General features: G+C 45.5%; 1 protein-coding gene across 6 annotated transcripts in view; it reads left to right on the forward strand.

Annotated features, from left to right (window-relative positions):
- The window catches only part of MRRF (mitochondrial ribosome recycling factor), a 54,015-nt gene that overhangs the window by 29,667 nt on the left and 5,226 nt on the right, over window positions 1-19,122 (forward strand). For all 6 annotated transcript variants that reach the window (XM_042912156.1, XM_042912157.1, XM_042912163.1 and 3 more), the window contains one exon: window positions 13,466-13,625. In XM_042912156.1, the coding sequence (XP_042768090.1) occupies window positions 13,466-13,625 (160 nt within the window). The remainder of the gene's footprint in view (window positions 1-13,465; window positions 13,626-19,122) is intronic.

The following is a 19,122-nucleotide window of genomic DNA, read 5'->3' on the forward strand; positions in this document are numbered from 1 at the left end:
CCTGAGGTGGGATTATTTTAGACAGGAACGTAGATCATGAAGAGAAGGGGTTTGGGTGGCTATGGCCTTGATGCTTGACTTTCAAGATTTATGGGTCAAGGCAGTGAGGAGAAACCAGCAAAGGAGACTGAGACTAAGTGGCCAGAAAACCAGGAGGGCGTGGAGTCCAGGAAACCGAGCAAAGTGTTTAAAAAAAATTTTTTTTAATGCTTACTTATTTTTGAGACAGAGAGAGAGACAGAGTGTGAACTGGGGAGGGGCAGAGAGAAAGGGAGACGCAGAATCTGAAGCAGGCTCCAGGCTCTGAGCTGTTAGCACAGAGCCCGACGTGGGACTAGAACTCACGAACCAAGAGATCATGACCTGAGCTGAAGTCAGATGCTTAACCAACTGAGCCACCCAGGTGCCCCAACAGAGCGAAGTATTTTAAAGAGGAGGGAGTCATCGGCTATGCTGAACATGGCTGGTAAGTCCAGGGAGAGAAGGTCTGAGAATATTCACTGCATTTAAGGACCTGATTTATCCATCACTTAATGTCTTCGTAGAAAGGAAAGCACAAAGGCTTTGGGGTTCAAATCCCTGTTGCGTCACTCTAGCTTTGTCAGCTTGGGTCCTCTGAGAAGCAGACGCCAGGACAGAATCAGATGTGCAAGAGGTTTATGGGAGGAAATGCCTGCGAGAGACACCGAGCACAGGTCTACCGCCAGTGAAGAAAGGAAGAGAGGGGGATTGGGTGGGAGAAGACTCACACAGCACCCCTGAGAAAGTCACCTAGGCTGAAGGGGCATTCCTGAGCAGGTTGCCTATTAAAGGAGTCCCTCTGTCACGTGGTCATTGCCTAGCAGCAGTCTGGTGAATGTGCCCATTGCTCAATTGTTGGAAGCTTCAGCCTCCTTATCTGTAAAATGGGAATGATTTTTATGGTTGTGAGGAGTAATGGCATATTATGTGGGTTGCTCTTAGTGTGGGGCTTGGCATGTCATAGGTACTTAATCAGTTTTAATTGCTGTATCTTACACTATTTGACTTTATCAAATTCTCTTGGTTAAGAGTTCTTGGAAGCCGTCTTTTTCTGATTATTTGGAAGTAAAACCAGTGATACTTGACTTCTGTTTACTGACTGCTCTTTTAGTCCTTAACTCTCACCCTCTTCTTCACCAACTTCTACCCCCAATGCCATGTTCATTTTTTTCTATCCTCCATTTTTAGGGATGGGAGGAGTGGAGTCATTATGTTGTAATTATCTTGGAATTTCAGTTACTCGGGAACACTGTAGTTTGATTGTTAACGAGCATTCAGTTTGTTCTTTGAATGTGAATTGTGGCGAATACAACCTCCTAGGACGTCTATCCCAAATAAGAAAGTCTAATGACCAGTCCTGCCTATGGTGTGGGATATGCTTTGTGTTTCTGGTGAGCAGAGGGACCTTGGCTCTTGTCACCTTCAGCCCACTGAGCTGCTCCACAGGGCCTCCCAACAGCCAGACAGTTGCCATTGTTGGCTTCTGCTTTCCCTTCGGGCATTGTCAGGGGTGATAGACCTTATGCCCAGGCTAGGCCCCTTCCCCCAGATTTGTTCTGAGGTGACAGCACGGAGGAGAAGTCTACTCAGGATCAGACCTGGCTATTTTACCAGATACCAGTAAAAAGCCCTGAGTTACAGTTCTCCTAGCCCGAATTCCCTTTCCCAAGTAGTTTTCCCCCACCATATCCTGACATATGGTTTCTCATGAACGATGGCCAGGTTTTTCCAGGGAAAGCAAGCCAGGTAAGGCAGGGTGGTCCCCAGGCTGAGTTAACCATGGGCGGGGAGCTGTAGTGCAGCCTGGGAGAGCCAGCATTGAAAGCTGGGGGAACCAAGCTTATAGTCAGAAGAACTGTGAAAAGAAAACCAATAAAAAGAGTTCTGTGAGCTTATGCTAGTTATTTCAGTTCCCTGAGTCTCAGTGTCCTCATCTGTAGAATAGGATAATAGCCGTATTTACTTTTATGAACATTTATTGGGAGAAACTGCTGAGATGGATAAAGGGGAGGGGGAGCAGCACTAGAGGGGAGAGCCTTTGGACCATGGATGCAGACCTGACACCCGTGAAGAGAGGAAAGAAAGTCAGCGAGGGTGAATGTTAGTTTTTAAGTTGTCGCTATCAAGGTAGCTGCTGTTAAGGAACCTTCCGTGTTACCTGTTATGGGGAGCCCTATCATCACTGCCATTCCCCAGGTGAAGAAACATGTGCCACCGTCATTACGTTTTCCATCCAGGAGACAAGCCCTGTTCAGTGACAAGAACCAAGTAGGCACGTGACCTTGCTTAACTGCTTTATTGAGATATAATTCACCCATTTAAAGTGTACAATTCAGTGGTTTTTGGTATATTCAGAGAGTTGTACAACATTCACCACAATCAATTTTAGGACATTTTACATCAAAAAGAGACTTTGTACCCACTAGCAGTCACTCCCAGCTTTACCCAATCCCCTCGCCCCACTTGGGATTGCTGTAGGCAACCATTAATCTGCTTTCTGTCTATAGATTTCCCTGTTCTGAGCATTTCATAAAAATGGAATTACACATTATGTGGTGTTTGGTGACTGGCTCTTTTCACTTAGCATAATGTTTTCAGGGTTCATCCATGTTCTAGCATGTATAAGTACTTCATTCTTTTTAGTGCCAAATAATATTCCATTGTATGGACATTTTATTTATCCATTCGTAAGTTGATGAACTTTTGAGCTGTTATGAATAATGTGCTGCGTGAGCATCATTGCACAAACTTTTGTATAAACATACTTTCAGTTCTCGTGAGTGTATACGTAAGAGTGGAGTTGCTGGGTCATATGACAGCTCTGTTTAACTTTTTGAGGATCTGCCAAACTTCTCCACAGGGGCTGCACATGTTACATTCCCACCAGTAATGTGTGAGGGCTCCGGTTTCTCCATCTCCTTGCCAACACTTGTTGTTTTAGTTCATTTTTATTATTATTACCACCATCCCGATGGGTATGAAGTGGTATCTCATTGTAGTTTTGATTTGTATTTCCGTAATGACTGCTGGTGTTGAGTGTCTTTTCATGTGCTTGTTTGGCATTTCTGTATCTTTAGAAAAATGTCTGCTGAAGTTCTCTACCTGTCTTTAAGTTGAGTGGTTTGTCCTTTTATTGGGTTGTAAGAGTTCTTCATATATTCTGGATACTAGACTTTTAGGTGTATGATTTTCATCTCCCTTTGTTTCTTTTTTTTTAGAAAGAGAGTGAGCATGAGTGGGGGAAAGGGTGAGAGGGAGAGAGAGAGAGAGAGAGAGAGTCATAAGCAGGCTCTACACTCAGCGTGGAGCCCAATGCGGGGCTTGATCCCACGATCCTGGCATCATGGCTTGAGCTGATATCAAGAGTTGGATGTTCAACTGACTGAGCCACCCAGGCACCCCTCATCTCTCTTAATCGCAAAAATGGTACCCATTTATTGTAAAAACTCAAATCCTACAGAAAAATAAAACGTTCTCTTGTGGTCCCCCAAATGTTCTTCCATAAAGTAAGTATTGGTAAGTTTAATGTATATCCTTCCAAATTATAAAAGAGGTGTGTACCCACCTACACACATACACACACACACACACACACACACACGTATTTAAGTTAACATAAATGAAATTGAGTATTTGCTTTTTTCACGGTGATCTCACTGTTGCAGAGAAATACCCTTTTGAGATGGGTGTGATACAGATGTAATCCTGGGGCATCAGAAAGTTTAATTCATTTGGGGTCACAGATTAGTAAGTGGAGGAGTCATTATTCAGATCGAATCTGTCTGCTTCCAAAGCCCATGTTCTCGCCACACTGTCGTCTTGCTTGTCAGGCTGCCAGCGTGGAACCTGTCTTCCTGCTCTGTGGCCTCCTTGTCTAGCTGCCGTATCGCCTAGTGGCTCTTGTACCGGAGAAGTGTGTATGATGTATACATTCCAGGAAATACCCTTTTCTTACACAACCCACGCACGTACGGACCTTTAGCAGTCTTGAAAGGGAAAAAAAGGTGAGCGAAGAATGCCTAATGACCTCATTTGGGCTGGGGCGGCCACAGACTGCGTTTGAGCAACTACAGCTGCTTTTCCTTCCCCTTTCTTCCCACCGCCTGCTTGCCATCGCTGCTTTCTCAGGGCCACTCATTGTGCTGGATGAGTTCCATCCGGCACATTGTTTCTCTGTGCCTTCCAGTCCTGTAGGGCCCTCCGTGCGGTGTTAGGGTGCCCGCCTTCTCCTCTATGGCGTTGCTTCCTACCCGGCCTGCAGCTTGTTAGGCTCGCCTCCTGCTATTTCGGGATCCACGTGTGTGAAACGGGCCTTGCTCCCAGCACATAAGTTCTGGTTGAAACACATAAGAAAGTGCAATCCGGAATTGAGTGGAGCATGGACTGAGGAGAAAGTGCCACCGACACCTGTGTAAAAGCTGCACCCCAAAGGACAGGCTCCTCTTCTCCCTGCCCCTCCTCTGGCCTCTCCCCTTCATGTCCTGCCCCTGTTACAGAACATGGCAATTGACTGCTGAGGTCCGATCACTTTTCCATCGCAGTCCTCTCTGGATTCCCTTTCTCCTTTCTTCCCGCTGCACTTGGACTTATAGGGGAGCTGGAGCAATAGTAATGAACTGTATAGCTAAGCAGGCCTTAACGTGAGAGCAGTGCTGTTCCCATCACTTCCACCAGTAAGAATAGCTGCTTCGATTTGTCTGGCACCAGCAAAGAATGCAAGGGCCATCTGCACTGGGCTCGAATCCCGGGTCTACCAGGAACTTGCTGAGTGGCCTTGGGCAGGTTACTTGATCTGGCTGAGCCTCCCTTTTCTTATCTGTGAAATGCAGGTAGTAGTGCCAGTATGTCATAAGAGCGTTGTGAGGATTTATGGAGCTAATGCGTGGAGAGCGTATCAGCTCAGAGGCTGGCACAGGGAAAGAGCTCTGCAAATGTTAGTTATCATTATTTTTACTGAAGGGGAGCGGGTACCATCCGAGTCATGTGTAGGCGAACGCAAGTGTGATAATAATAAGGTTCTTCCTTATCTCACTATCGTGCTTTATTTTCGTTATAGCTCTTCTGTTTCATTTTATGGATTTATTATTTCTCTCTCTCCTTCACTAGAATGTGGACAGGAAGAGCTCTGTCAGCTGTATCCCTAGCCCCGAAACAGGGCTTAGTGTGTAGTAAGTATGCAAAAATGCCATCAGTGTTTATGGAATAATGGGATTAAATGAATATGAGCACTTGCTGTATGCCCGCTGCTATTCCAGATGCTACTCGTATCAGCTAATATTCCTAACAGTCTTTTGAGGTAGGTATATTATTATCCCTCTTGTACAGATGAAGAACCTGAGTCATAGGGGAATGGAGCTCTTTGGGGCCAGTGTCACACAGTAAGTGGAAAAGCAGGCAGTCTTTCTCTGAGCCAGGGCTTGACCCCCTGTGCTGTGCACTCGCTCAGTAGGAGACATCACCATTATTTTTATCACTGATATTATCAATAGCTTTTAAGTAGTTAATACCTACACAGTCAGCATTCTTTAACCATCCTCTCTCGTTTGCTCCTAACACTCACTGTGGAAGAAAGGTAACATTTTTATTACTCCCCCTTCATTTGACAGTTGAGGAAATATGAACAGATAGTGTTTATTGAGCACGTCGCCGTGTACCAGCACGTTTATGAGCTCTTCTAATCCTCACAACAATCTCATTAAGTTAATGGTATTACACGCATTTGACAGATGGGAAAACTGAGGCAAAGAGGTAGAATGACTTGCCCAGGGCCGTGCAGCTAAGATGTGATGGATCTGAGCCTCCAACCCCAGCAGTCGGGCTTTAGGGACTGCTCTCCTGTGTGCCCACTGGGCATCTTCTCAGTTCAGAGAGGACAAGTTACGTGTACACAGTTACCCAGCTTGTAAGTGGCGGGGCTGGGATTGGAAATCAAGTCTGCCTTTACCACCAGACCCGTGTTCTTTCTCTACCTGCATGTAACTTGGGTTTCCATCCTGCTGGGGTGACAGGAAGAAGTCAGCGGACTTAATCACGGTCACTCTGCTGAGAATGTGGAGACGTGGCCCCCGACCTCACCTCCTTTCTCTTTCCATCCTGCTGGGCTGTATCTCAGCACAGTATGTCTGGGTCAGCCAGGCCTTTAAGAGGCACAGGACGGTCGTCTGAAAGCAGGTGGCCAGTTGTGTCCCCAGAGAGAACTGAAGTTACCGCTGGTGGTAGAAGTCCCTCCAAAGTGCGTGTACGATTTCCTTTGGGCTGAAAGGACACCTGATGTCCTTAGGAGACATCAGTGTATGTGAAACAGGCTGGCGAGCTGGCAGTGGTGGGGGTGAGGCAAGAGGGGATGGGGAAGTTGTATACCTAGAAGCATAGGAAGTCTGGCTGGGCTACACAAACAAAAACATTTCCTTCAGGGCTGGTGGCCCCAAGGCATCGGGCAGCGCCCACCGGCAAACAATAAAGTCGGGCGTGTGTCCGCAGCTGATTGCGGGCTGATGCCCCTACTGGGGGGGAGGGGGCTCCCAGAAGCTGGTGAGGCGGTGGTGAGGTTTCTCTCGGTGGAGCTGTCAGAGATGTGTTTTGATGGGCTGTTCCTTGGATGTGCAGCTTCCTTCCCCCTCAGCCCGACCCCCACAGCTGCTGGAGCCCAACTCCCACCTCCCACCGCCTGCTCTCCTCTGTTCCCATTCTTTCCCTCTCCGCTTAAGCTGCTAAATCCTTTTGACGGTTTTCTCCCTCACGATTCATGTCCTGTTAGTATCCCCAAGCCCTGGAGAGCCTGTGGTAAGAGTAAGAATGCAGCCACCCCGCAGTGAGTGCCTATGGTGCACCCGCTGGCCGTGCGCCAGGCCCTTGCCACCACCATTTCATTTAATCCTTGCTTCTGCCCCCGTAGTAACATTCTTCCTCCCGCTTCACACGCGGAGAGCGTTTGGAGATGTTGAACAGCATGCTGACAGTTCTGAGGCTGACAAGCAGCAGAGTGAGGATTCCAATTCGAGGTCTTCTTGGCTTTAAAGCATGTTTTCCCCACCTTTTAAAGACCCCTGTAAGTAACCAGTGAGCCTTGCGAAGTCTAGTGTCTGACATATCATAACTGGGTTTTACTGTAACTGCCCACGCTGAGCACAGCTTCCTCTAATACACACCTGGTGGATAGCTTTGTACATGTGTCCAGTTCTCGCTGAAACAATAGGAAGTATCATTTCAATCCGGGTGATTCTCTGCTGTGTGAGTTACCATCAGGGCATGCCCTGTGCTTATTGTTCATGCTCAAGGAATTTTGCAGGAAGGCCCCCATCCAGGATGTTACTGGAAGACCTGCCTGGTGGAGTATGTACAAACAAAGTGTGACCCTGCCGGCTCAGCCAAAACCCCTGCCTTATGTGGGGAGGCTCTCTGACCCTAGCGGAAAAGGCTGCTGTCTTCATCATCCAGCCAAGAAGCTGTTCCAGGGTGGGTCCACCACTTTCCATCTGCCTGCCTACAGACTCCTGGGTAGACTTCTGCCATGTGCTTAGATCTTGTTTGTACATCACTATCTACACAAAATACAAATCTGGTCACGTTTCCTGGGCCTCACTCAGGCTCCTGGAACTCCACATTGTTCTTAGAATAATCTGCTAGGACTCTTTTAAACTTTTTTATTGTAGTAAGATATACATCCAAATTTACCATTACTGGGCCGCCTGGGTAGCTCAGTAGTCAAGTGTCCGACTTCGGCTCAGGCTGTGATCTCACCGTTCGTGAGTTTGAGCCCCGCGTCAGGCTCTGTGCTGACAGCTCGGAGCCTGGAGCCTGCTTCAGATTCTGTGTCTCCCTCCCTCTGCCCCTCCCCCTCTCACACTCTGTCTCTCTGTCTCTGTCTCTCTCTCTCAAAAATAAACATTAAAAAAATTATTTTTAATTTACCATTATTTAAAAATGTATAGTTCAGTGGTATTAAGTACATTTACATTGTTGTCCAGTCTCCAGAACTCTTTATCATTTGGCAAAACTAAAAGTCTATACCCATTAAACAGTAACTTCCCATTTCCCGATCCCCCGGTTAGCCCCCAGTAACGGCTCTTCTCCTTTGTGTTTCTATAAATTTGACAATCTCGGTACCTCGTATTAAGTGGAATCATGCAGTATTTGTCCTTCTGAGTCTGGGTTATCTCACTCAGGGTAATGTTTTCAGGGTTTATGCACGCTATCCCATGTGTCACAATTTCCTTTTTGAGGCTGAATGCAATTGCACCGTGTGCATGTACCATTTGTGTGTCTCTTTACTTGTGGGTGGACCTACCGGGCTTCCATGTGACATTGAAGGGCCTGCATGCATACTCTTGGGCTTGCCAGGCTCGCCAGCCTCCTTTGGAACAGTCTTCTCTTCTTTCTGTTCTCAGCCTCACGGCCGTTTTCAGCCCCTCAGAGAGCAGTACCCACCTTCCTACCTGGAAAGCTGCCTTAACTTTACACCGACCATTCCCTCTGGTGGGAATGATCTCCCCCAGCCCCTCCACTCTTGCACCTCTTAATTTAAATGTCACTCCTCTTGAATGTCCCCACATTTTGCTCCTGGAATCCCACAAGAGACCTCGGTCAGACTCCCTTCCCCCACTAATTATTTTCATAGAACTCTACATGTCTTTATTGTGCTTATTACAACTGTAACGTATTGATTAATTGTGCGTGTATGTGTGTGTAATGACTGCCTTCCTTGCCAGACAGTAAACTCGTGTGTTTAATGCTGTATCCCTCGGGGCTGGCATTGGGGCTGGCACACAATACGTGCCCAGTAAATAGCTGTAGAATGAAACCATAAACTAAATGAATTAGTACTGAAAAGAGAAAAGTTCAGGGCTACATGCTGGGAGCATGTGGATTTTAAAATGTATGTGAGACGTTAAATTACTAATAGAATCTCAAAAAGCCATCTTGCTGAAGCATAGATTGTTTGCCCTGTCATTTCTCCGTTGATAAAAACTTCCAAGAACAAACGCATCATTATTCGAAGATGCCTCAGTGAATGCCAACACATAAACCACAGCAGCAAAGGCAGCTGACATTCTCTGAGTGTTTATTCTCTACCAGGCTTTGTATTGTGTGCTTTCCGCGTATTCTCTCATAGAATCCTCACAAGAACTCTGAAAGGTAGATGCTTGGGTTTTTTGTTTGCTTGATTTTAATTTCTGTTTCCAGATGAGAAGACCAAGGTCCAGAGAGTTTAAATAACTTGCATGAGGTCCCTCAGCCAGTTAGTGGCAGGCCCAAAGTGGAGGGGAGGCAGGGCAGACTCAGTCCTGGGCCTGGCACAGAGCGCCACCCCTCCCCGACGGCCCTTCCCCTCATTAACTGGAATAGCTCTCTTGTTATCTGTTTTATAAATTTATAAGTGGAGCCTCTGCCTTGGTTTTCTCTGAAGCCAGAGTTTTGTGGCTAAAGAGGAATGTGAAAACTCTAGGCCTGCAGGACAGATTTGACCTTTGCAGCCTCCTGCCTTCCTGCCATTAGACTCCCACCATGCTTCTGCCTGAAATGCAGTGGACCGAAATGCTTCTAAGGCATTTTCCAAGTCTCGAGGCAGAGTTGTACTTTTTTGCCTGGTGCTCCTGCGGAAGGTCCACCCCTGTGTCCTAGCGCCACTCACTCCCTTTCTAAGTAGTGGCTGACGAGTTTGTCTCCGCCACTGGACTGAGCCTCTGGGGAAGTTGGACCAGGCCTGCCTTCTCTCTGGAGCTCCTCGGCCTGGCCCGGGATCTGGCACAGGACTCAGGGGCCTCAGCCAGTGCTTGATGAATGAATGCACGCCAAGTGCAGAGCGGGTGCTCAGAACCAACCGGCTGAGTGCAGAAGCCTGGAGGACAAACCAGCGTGTGCCGGGAGAACCCCCTGAATGCGAGATGGAGATGATCAGATGTATTAATCACTGGTTTGGAAAGGAGTTAAAATATTTCCATAATATGGTATGTTTCTTTTCTAAAACAGATGTGCCCTCGTTGTTTCATGAGGAAGTAATTAAGTGTATTTGATTAAAACATTCATAAACGCTATCATTTATTCAAAGCTACTATGTGCTGCTGTCTTTATTGGTACTTTATATATGTATTATGTCTGGTTCTTCCCATCACCCTGTAAGGTGTTTTTATTATCTTCATTTTAGAGGTGAGGAATCTGAGGCTCTGAGAGATTAAGTAGCTTGCCCAAGGATACTTAGCTTCTGAGTGATAGGCATGGGAATGAAACACGTCTGGCTGACTTCAAAACCAGTGGGTTTCCATCACCCCAGCTGCTTCTGAACTTGTATTTGAGGTACCTTTCGAGCCAACACCCCGAACCAGCATGCATATTCCCTTCTTCCTCTCCACCCTCCCTGTGCCCGCCACCACCCCCACTTCTTAACCCTCTCACAGCACCCCCTCTCCATTTCTTTAGATTATTGCCTCTGTGCTTGCATCCTGAAACTGAAACATTTTTGTCATTGTCAGTAATTGGGCACTATTATGTATGGAAACTGCTGTTAACAGTCTACTGTGGTCACATTTACATTAATACAAAATAGTATGTTTGTATTAAGGCCAAATTACACTTACTACAATTGTGTTTTCTTTATATAGCCTTTTACTCCTAAGACATCTTTGAGTCCCAATTTATATTTTCTAAAAATACATATGGTTTTTTTCTTCACATAAAATGTAAATGTAACAATGTGGTGAAAAGAAGTTGGTTAGATAAATTTTTTATTAAAGATTGTCTCAGCAGTGGGATACTTATTTCAAATTATATATGAAATAGAAGATTGAAATACCTCTGCTCAGAGCTCTAAGTTTAAGAGGTTTCTTACAGACTCAGATTCATATATTTTCTGCCCCTCCTAGTATTTCAGCGGGATTAAGTTTTTTGAATCACTGGATCAAGTTTTAATTTTCCTTTTCCTTCCTTATACTGACATATGCTTTGGCAGAACAAAAAAGAGACCTAAACATGTCAGCATGATTTTTGTTCAATGAATTAAAAACCATAAAAGTAACAAGATCTGATCCAAATCCCTAAACTCCTGACATGGTGGTTTTGTCCTTTTCAGTCCCAAGATTCGTATTACTGACTTTGAAAAGCTTTCTGCCTGGAAGCAGAAGTGATGGCAGCAATGCATAATTTATCTGAAATAGATTACAAGGGGTAGGCAGCACGGAGTAGTGGAAAGCATACAGGGCAGAGAGATCTGGATTTGAATCCCAGTCCCATCACTCAGGCTCATGGGTAAGTCACTCCACACCTGTGCGCCTCAATTTCCTCATTGGAAGATGGGGGGAGTCTAGCTGGAAGAGTTGTTGCGAGGGTCTTTGAGGTAATGTACTTAAAGTACTCACCTGGCATAGATGGGCTTAATAATGGCAGTAATCAGGATCATTTCTACTTTGAGAATACCTTCAAATAGCTGAATCCAGAAGAATTGATTTATAATGCATCTGTCCGCTTTGTCTTCAGAGCTCATCTTTTCTCAAAATTCTTTAATTTTTTTTTTTTTCCCTCATCCTGTCAGGGAAAAAAAAAAATAGCAGGTAGATGCCACTAAATCTTTAACACCTGCTTGTCAGTGTTTCACATGGAACATAGACCCAGAACTTGGGATCGTCCTCACCAAGCAAGAACCACACTGATGGGAGGGTCAGGAACCGTATGCCAGTGATGTCCATTTCAGAACCCAGGGGGGCAGAGGAATTTTGTCATATTGAGACTATTGGCTTTTGAGACAGGTCAGCCTGGGTTTGGCCCAAACTTCTTGGGCCTCATTCTCTTCATCTGTAAAGTGGCGCTCATGACCTTGCAAGACCCTCCATGGTATGGGTTTCCAGCCTCTTGTCACTCTTTTGTTGTCTGTCCAGTAATTCCTCAAATGACACCTGGTCTCTGCAGCTGAAAGCCTTTGTATGTGCTCTTTTCTTCCTCCTGGAAATCCATCCCTTGCCACGCCAGCATGGACAACCGGCACTCATTCTTCAGAACCTAGTTGTGTATTAGGACAGGACGGGCTATGCTGTAGTAACAGACAATCTCCAAATCTCCATGGCTTATCACAGAAATCTGTTTCTTGCTCATGCTGCCTGGTGGGTGCTGTTTATCATAGTCACTCTGGGACCCAAGCTGATGGAAGCTCCGTCTCCACTTGTATTGCAGCCAACAGACACAAATATGGTGGAGCACACACCGGCTCTTAAAGCTTCTGCCCTGAGGTGCGTCATTTCTGCTCATGTTTCATTGACCAGAGCAGTTGTGGAGCCACACCAGACTTTAGAGATACAGGAAAAATGCTTTCCTACTGGAAGGAATAAGAAGCAGAACACTAGTGAGCAGACCCAAAGACTGCTGCATTTAGGTATTATTTCTTCAGGAGAGTCTTCCCTCGCTTGCTGTCTGCCCCAACTTGGACAGTTCCTGGCGAGTTAGCTGAGCTGCTTTTGTGCTCCTGTGGCACCTTGTACTTCTCCGCTTCCCTTACCACAGCACTTCCCACACTCCCATGGTAAATGTCTGGCTGAGGTCCCTACTAACAGAACAAAGGTCTGTTAGTGTTGACCACAAGTCTGTTACTGTTCACATGCCCGGAACTGCTTTTGTAGGTAAGTAGGCACTCAACTGTATGCGTGACCAAGAAACAAAGGCAGAGCAAACGTGTTGGGTTACTTTGCTGGGTTGTTGTGATGAGTCCATGTAACATAAGAATAATAATAAGTGCCTCATATAGTTGTAAGGTTCAGCCTTTCCCAGGGGTTTGTGGTAGGCCTTCAATGTGCTCATTGTCGTTGTTAGGAGGAGGAAGGGAATAGTGAAAATAAGTGGCATTGAGCACTTACATGTGTCAGACACTCTCATGACATCTTTGTGGAAGTTTCCTGGTGTGGTGGTTGGGACTCATGTTCTGTCTTGGTCAGTTTTGAAGTGACACACAAGTAATTTGCTAAAATAATAAGATTCTGAAGATTGCTACTTGTTTCGGGTGATTTAGAGATTTGACGATGGCACGTTTCTATAGCATCATCACTCATTTGTGTTGCATCTTTAGTGGGTGAGAAAGGGGCAGAGGTAGAGCTAATAGTGACGTCCTTTTATTGAGTACTTAAAATGGGCCAGGGCCAGTGCTAAACAGTTTATGTGCACCATCTCATATAATCTTCACAGCATCCCCATTATACAGGTGGGAACTCTGAGGAGAGGAAGTCAGTTATGCATGGTCAGGTGGCATGGTTAGGACACCCTGGCTTGAGCTTTTAAGCAGTATTCTTCGTAGCTCTCCTCACGTGACTCACCAGGAATGCACGTTTCAGGAACGTAAAGGTCATCACCAAAGGAGAGCAAAGCTACAAACCGTGGACCTAGTGGACAGAGTAATGTTAAATTCTTGGCTAACAGATACTGTAGAGGATGATCTTGCTGAAATGTTCTTCTTTTTTTTTTTAATCAGAGTGACCAGGGAGCACAGGGAAATGCTGGTGAAACTGGCGAAACAGAACACCAACAAGGCCAAGGATTCTTTACGGAAAGTTCGTAGCAACGCAATGAATAAGCTAAAGAAATCAAAAGACAAGGTCTCCGAGGACACCATTAGGCTCATAGAGAAACAGGTAACTACTGCCAACAGATGTAGTAGTTACGTCTCTGACGCAGGGAACCACTTGTTTGTGTCTGAAGAGAGAAAAACTAAAACAGTACCCCTGGTTCTTTCATTGACGTGATCAGGACTGATGGAGTCTCTGTTCTGGGCTTAGCCCTGGGGATATGGAGGAAGGGAGGGTGCTGTTGATGCTTTGCTAGGTCCCAGGCTCCACGCCGAACCCTTCATTTCTCCCCGTTGCTACAGAGCTGTGAAGTGGGTCGTGGGGAAACTGAGGTTCGGAGAAGCTAAATAACTCGCTCAAAGCCACAGTGCTGGTAAGTGGTCCCAGTGGATCCCAACGCAGGCAGTTTGCTAATACTCTCGTATGGTTGGTTGGGTACTGACACAGAAGGACTTAACGGTGTTCATAAACAACGCAAAGGTATGCTGTATAAAAGAACATTGTGCGGGTGGGTGACTGGTGTGAACAGTGGCTGGGGCTTCGGAATGGGTAGAAAAGACACAGTGGCCAGTTCATGGAAGGGCTTGGAGGCCACGCTGAGCAGGTTGAACTTTAGCGTGTCCAGAGACTCCCACACGGGCTGTGCCACTTTATCAGTTGTCTGATAAATGCTGCCTAACAGGCCACCTCAAAACTCGGCGATTTACAATATCGGGCATTACTTCTTAGTCTCGTATCTGCTCAGCTGGGGGGTCGTGGTTCTAGGCTGGGCTTAGTGGGCTTGGCTCCAGATGTTGGATTGGGTTCAACTCTGCTTTATGTGTCTCTCAGTCTTCTGGAGTCAACAATCTTCTCAGGGCATCTTTGCAACAGCAGATGCCAAGAGCGTAAGCCCAACCACTCAAGTACATTTTAAGCACCTGTTCTTGGTACATCCCATTGGCCAAGTGAATCACATGGGCCAAGCCCAGTATCACTGAGACAGGAAAACATACATATTCATGGAACTCCAGGGGAGGGAGTGAATATTTATAGAATAGTAGTCTAATCCACCACAGCATCACAACCACTTGAGGAGCTTATAAAAATACAGGTTTCTGGGACCCTGCTCTCAGAGATTGAGTCAGTGAGTCTGGGGTGGGGCCTAGGGATCTGCATTAAAAAAAATTTTTTTAATGTTTATTTTTGAGACAGAGTGAGTGGGGGAGGGGCAGAGAGAGAGGGAGACACAGAATCCGAAGCAGCCTCCAGGCTCTGACCTGTCAGCACAGAGCCCGACGCAGGGCTCAAACTCACAGACTGTGAGATCATGACTTGAGCCGGAGTCAGATGCTTAACTGACTGAGCCACCCAGACGCCCCATGGGATCTGCATTTTAAAATGCTCCTCCCGTGATTCTGATATAGTAACTCCCTGGCAAGATTTTTTCTTTTTTGTAGACCGTGGGGAGGTCATATCTGTGCTTATGAAAGATGACTATGGTGGCTGTGTAGAAGACAGATTGTAGGGGGCACGACTGGAGGCAGGGAGGCCAGGGGGGCTGTTACAGAAATCCAGCCAGGAAATGGTGGTCTGAACCTGAACCTGAACCGGTGGAATTAAGATAGGAAGATGAATTTACTAGTATTTAGGAGATAGAATAATGTTTAGCATAGTATAATGGGCTTGCTTAAAGCCTCTGCATCCACCATAGAATCATTATTTTAGGAAGATTGAATGTGAGTGTGGGCAGGATGGGGAGTAAGGAGAGAAGAGGTTGGAAGCAAGGAACGCTGTTAAGGGGCATCTGGAGGAGGCCATAAATTAACCAATTGCTCTCCTCCTGGACCAGCAGTTAGAATGCCAGTTGTAGGCCGGCCTTAACCACCACCAAAGAAAAAGCTGGGCCTGGGCTCTGCTCCTGCATTTTTTGATATTCAGTATGTTTACCTAGGAATGTATATTTTTAAAAAGCTGCCCAGATAATTCTGCAAAAGCAGACACAGAAGGTAATTAATGACCTAGAAGCCTTACGGTGTACCCCTGTGATGATACCAGAGTTAGATCAGGGGAGTTCTGCACTTGATGTCCTGTGACCCTGGGGACATTTCTTGACTCCTTGTAGTCCGTTTGTTCTGTAAAAAGGGATTTGTAATTCCTGCCTTAAAGGGTTGCCCTGGAGATGTTAGAAGCACCTTTAGAATATCCAACTCCTGGACTCTCAGAGCTCCCTTCTCACCTTCTTTGTGCCCTCTTCTTCTCTTTTTTCCCTGTACCAGCTAAAAGAGGCTCCTGGGTTAGGCTGGCCTTTCTGAGCACCCATCCTGCCTTGCAGGAGTCTGTCCCTGGCCCCACCTGGGCCAGCTCCTTGTCCATCCCCAGGAGAGTCTGTCTCTACAGTCAACACTAGACCTTTTCACTGCTTCTTAGTGGTAGGCCCGTGGACCTCAGGAACCTGCCAGGCACTCCTCACTCAACAAGACTGGCCCTGTGCCTCAGGGACCAGAGCCTGTGTTCCCTGCAATGGGAAGAATGATCAGATAAGCAATACTCTTGATAAAACCCACTTGACAAAGTGGCTAGAAGCCTTCACACTAGCACCTGGCTTTTCACCTTCCTATTTAGACTAGATTTTTTTCTTCAATACTTACAACTGTTTACTATTCTTATTTTTCAAAATGAAGATAACTTTATTAGTTTTCTGATGCTAAGCTTATACATGCTTAATGTAATTTTTTTTTAAAAAATAAGAAGATAGTAGTTGGAATCTCATCCCCCAGAGATGACCATTGTTAACATTCTAGTGCAGACCTTCAAGTTATCTCTGGAAAGGTGTAACGTCATATTACAAGAGAAAGGATCACCGTGTATATACATAATATATCCAGTGCAAGAACCTTTATTATTTAAGATATTATCATTTAAATGTGAGTTCTTATCATTAGATTAATAGTTTATTGTCATATGGTTAAAAGTTTGAGTAAGAAAATCTTCAGGAGACAGCCTGGTGCACACTTTGTTTTATTCTTTTTCTCTGACAGAAGGCACTAATCTGGAGTTTTGGGTGTGTGTTTTTTGTTTTGGTTTTTTGAATAAGTGAGACAAGCTGATTGTTGTTTTATCAAAGTTTGTAAAAATGTATTTGTTTACTTTGTTCTTGATTATTAAAGTGTAATGTATGCTCACTGTAGAAAATGTAGAGTTCAGAAGACTGTTTTAAAACATGGGGGAAAAATCCACACCATAAACCCACATTGCAGAGACAACTGCTCTTAACATTTTGGAGTATTTCTGCTTTCCCTCTTTTTTTTTTTTTTTTTTTTTTTTAACTACACAGTTTTTAACACGTTTGAGAATGTAGTATTCATACAGTTTTGTACTCAGCTTTTTATATTTTCTGTTTAGCATTAAAACCATTAGCATTTACTCGTGTCTTAAACAGCCATTTCTGATGGTTACAAAACAGTCTGTCTTGTGGTTTATACCATAATTCACTTTCATAAGCCTCTTGTTGGACATTTAGTTTGTTTAAACTTTTTTGTTATAAATAAGGTTGCAGTGAATATTTTTATACATAAATCTTTGTAGAGATGATTTCCCTAGGATAGAGTCCCAAGTGTGGAATTATTGCACAACGGGAATGCATATTTTTAAGATTCTTACTGCCTAAATCACTCGCAAGGTTTTTAGAATATGTATATTTTTAAAAATTGGTTGCCTTTTCTAATGCCTAACATCTGAACCCAGAATTTTTAGTGTGAGCTTGAAATGCTGCTTATCTTGGAAGTATTGCTTTTGTTTCTACACTCCACAGAAAAGATTAAGTTATTCTTTGTATAAATCTATACAACCTTTCTAAAATAATATAGCAATATATACCAAAATCCATACATTTCTGATTCAGTGGCTTAGGAATTTACCCAAAATAAAATTGTTGAGAATCTTACCTACAGAGGTATCTGTTGGAAATTGGAAACTGTCTAAATTTCTGACAGTGGGAAAATAAATTGTGTTACATCCACTTACTGGAATCTCTGTATAGAGACAGTTATAAAAAATATTTTGCAGATATGGTAAGTTTCTTTTGGAATTTATTTATTTAATGTTTATTTTTGAGAGAGAGAAAGAGAGAGAGTGTGTCAGAGTGCGAGCAGGGAGGGGCAGAGAGAGAGGGAGACACAGAATCCGAAGCAGGCTTCAGGCTCTGAGCTGTCAGCCCAGAACCCGACACGGGGCTCGAACTCACAAACTGCGAGATCATGACCTGAGCCAAAGTCAGGCGCTTAACCAACTGAGTCACCCAGGAGCCCTGGAATTTATTCTTTTAAGGTAGGTTACATAACAATATTATAATATGACTCCATTTTTATAACAGAACCTTTCATGTACATAAAAGGATTGGCAGCTTAGGGGTGCCTGGCTGGTTCAGTCGGTAGGGCATGTGGCTCTTGATCTTGGGCTTGTGAGTTTGAGCCCCACATTGGGTGTAGAGATCACTTAAAAATAAAATCTTAAAAAAAAGGGTGGCATCTTATCCACTAGAGAATGTTGTGCATCATTTCAGGCAATGGGATTATGAGCAATTTCAATATTATTCTTTGTGGGACATTTTTTTGTATGTTCCAAAATTCTTTTGAGGTCAGATTTTTAAAAACTATGTCATAAAACTCTTCCTTCTTTGGTGTATAAAAATGGAAGGATTTGGTTGTGGGTTCTATCCCTAGAGTCACTTCTGACCCCCACCCCCACCCCCACCCCCACCCTCCCAGTCCTCAGCCCAGGCAAGCTCTGCTGAAGAAGGACAGGGGCCTGCCCTCCCGGGACTCTGACATCCGCCAGCCTGCTCTTTCACCTTTGCGTCAGTAAATGGGCCTGCCGAGCATGAAAGCACTTGGCAGAAACCACCAGTACATCTGGCCAAGATCTTTCACTGCCGTCTTTTTCTGAGGAGCTTGCTGCTCTGAGTGAGGCTGGGTGCTGGTGGCTGAAGGAGGGCAGGGCTCCTAGCCGACAGGACAGGCACGCAGGCAGGGGGCTGGACCAGGTGAGGCCCTGGGTGTTCCGACAAGCCTCGGGAAGGCTGACTTTACCCAGCCCGCCCCGGTGCGCCTTGTGCTCCCGCCATCCCCTTTCCTGTCTCTGCCTTCCCCTCTCCTGCACTAGAAGGGAGCAGATGTGGTGGCGGTAGGGTGATGGTGATGTGATCTCTATGACGCAGTGTATTAAAACAGAAAGGACTCTTGCTCTGCTGGCAGACAGGCCTGACTGACCCCCATCCCAGCTCTTTTACTTCCCAGCTGCTCAGGTTAGCGAACGGCTTACCTTTCTGAGCTTCTATAAAGTGGGAGTAGTGGGTCTTATCTCCCAGGACTGGCGAGGAGACCAAAGGACATATATTAAAAGCGGCTGGTGGGGTTGCTGGTCCTCGCTAAGTGTCCGCTATATTTGCCCGTCCCTTTCCTTTCCCCACCCTTTGAATGTAGAACTGGGATCGGCTGTTGGAGTGACCCTCACCCAGTTCCACTGGTGCCGGAGGGGTGGGGGGACTCCCCAGGGGAGTCGCGGCACCAAACTGGCAGTTGGG

This window comes from Panthera leo, chromosome D4 (genome assembly GCF_018350215.1).
Source record: "Panthera leo isolate Ple1 chromosome D4, P.leo_Ple1_pat1.1, whole genome shotgun sequence".
NCBI classification, from domain to species: domain Eukaryota; kingdom Metazoa; phylum Chordata; class Mammalia; order Carnivora; family Felidae; genus Panthera; species Panthera leo.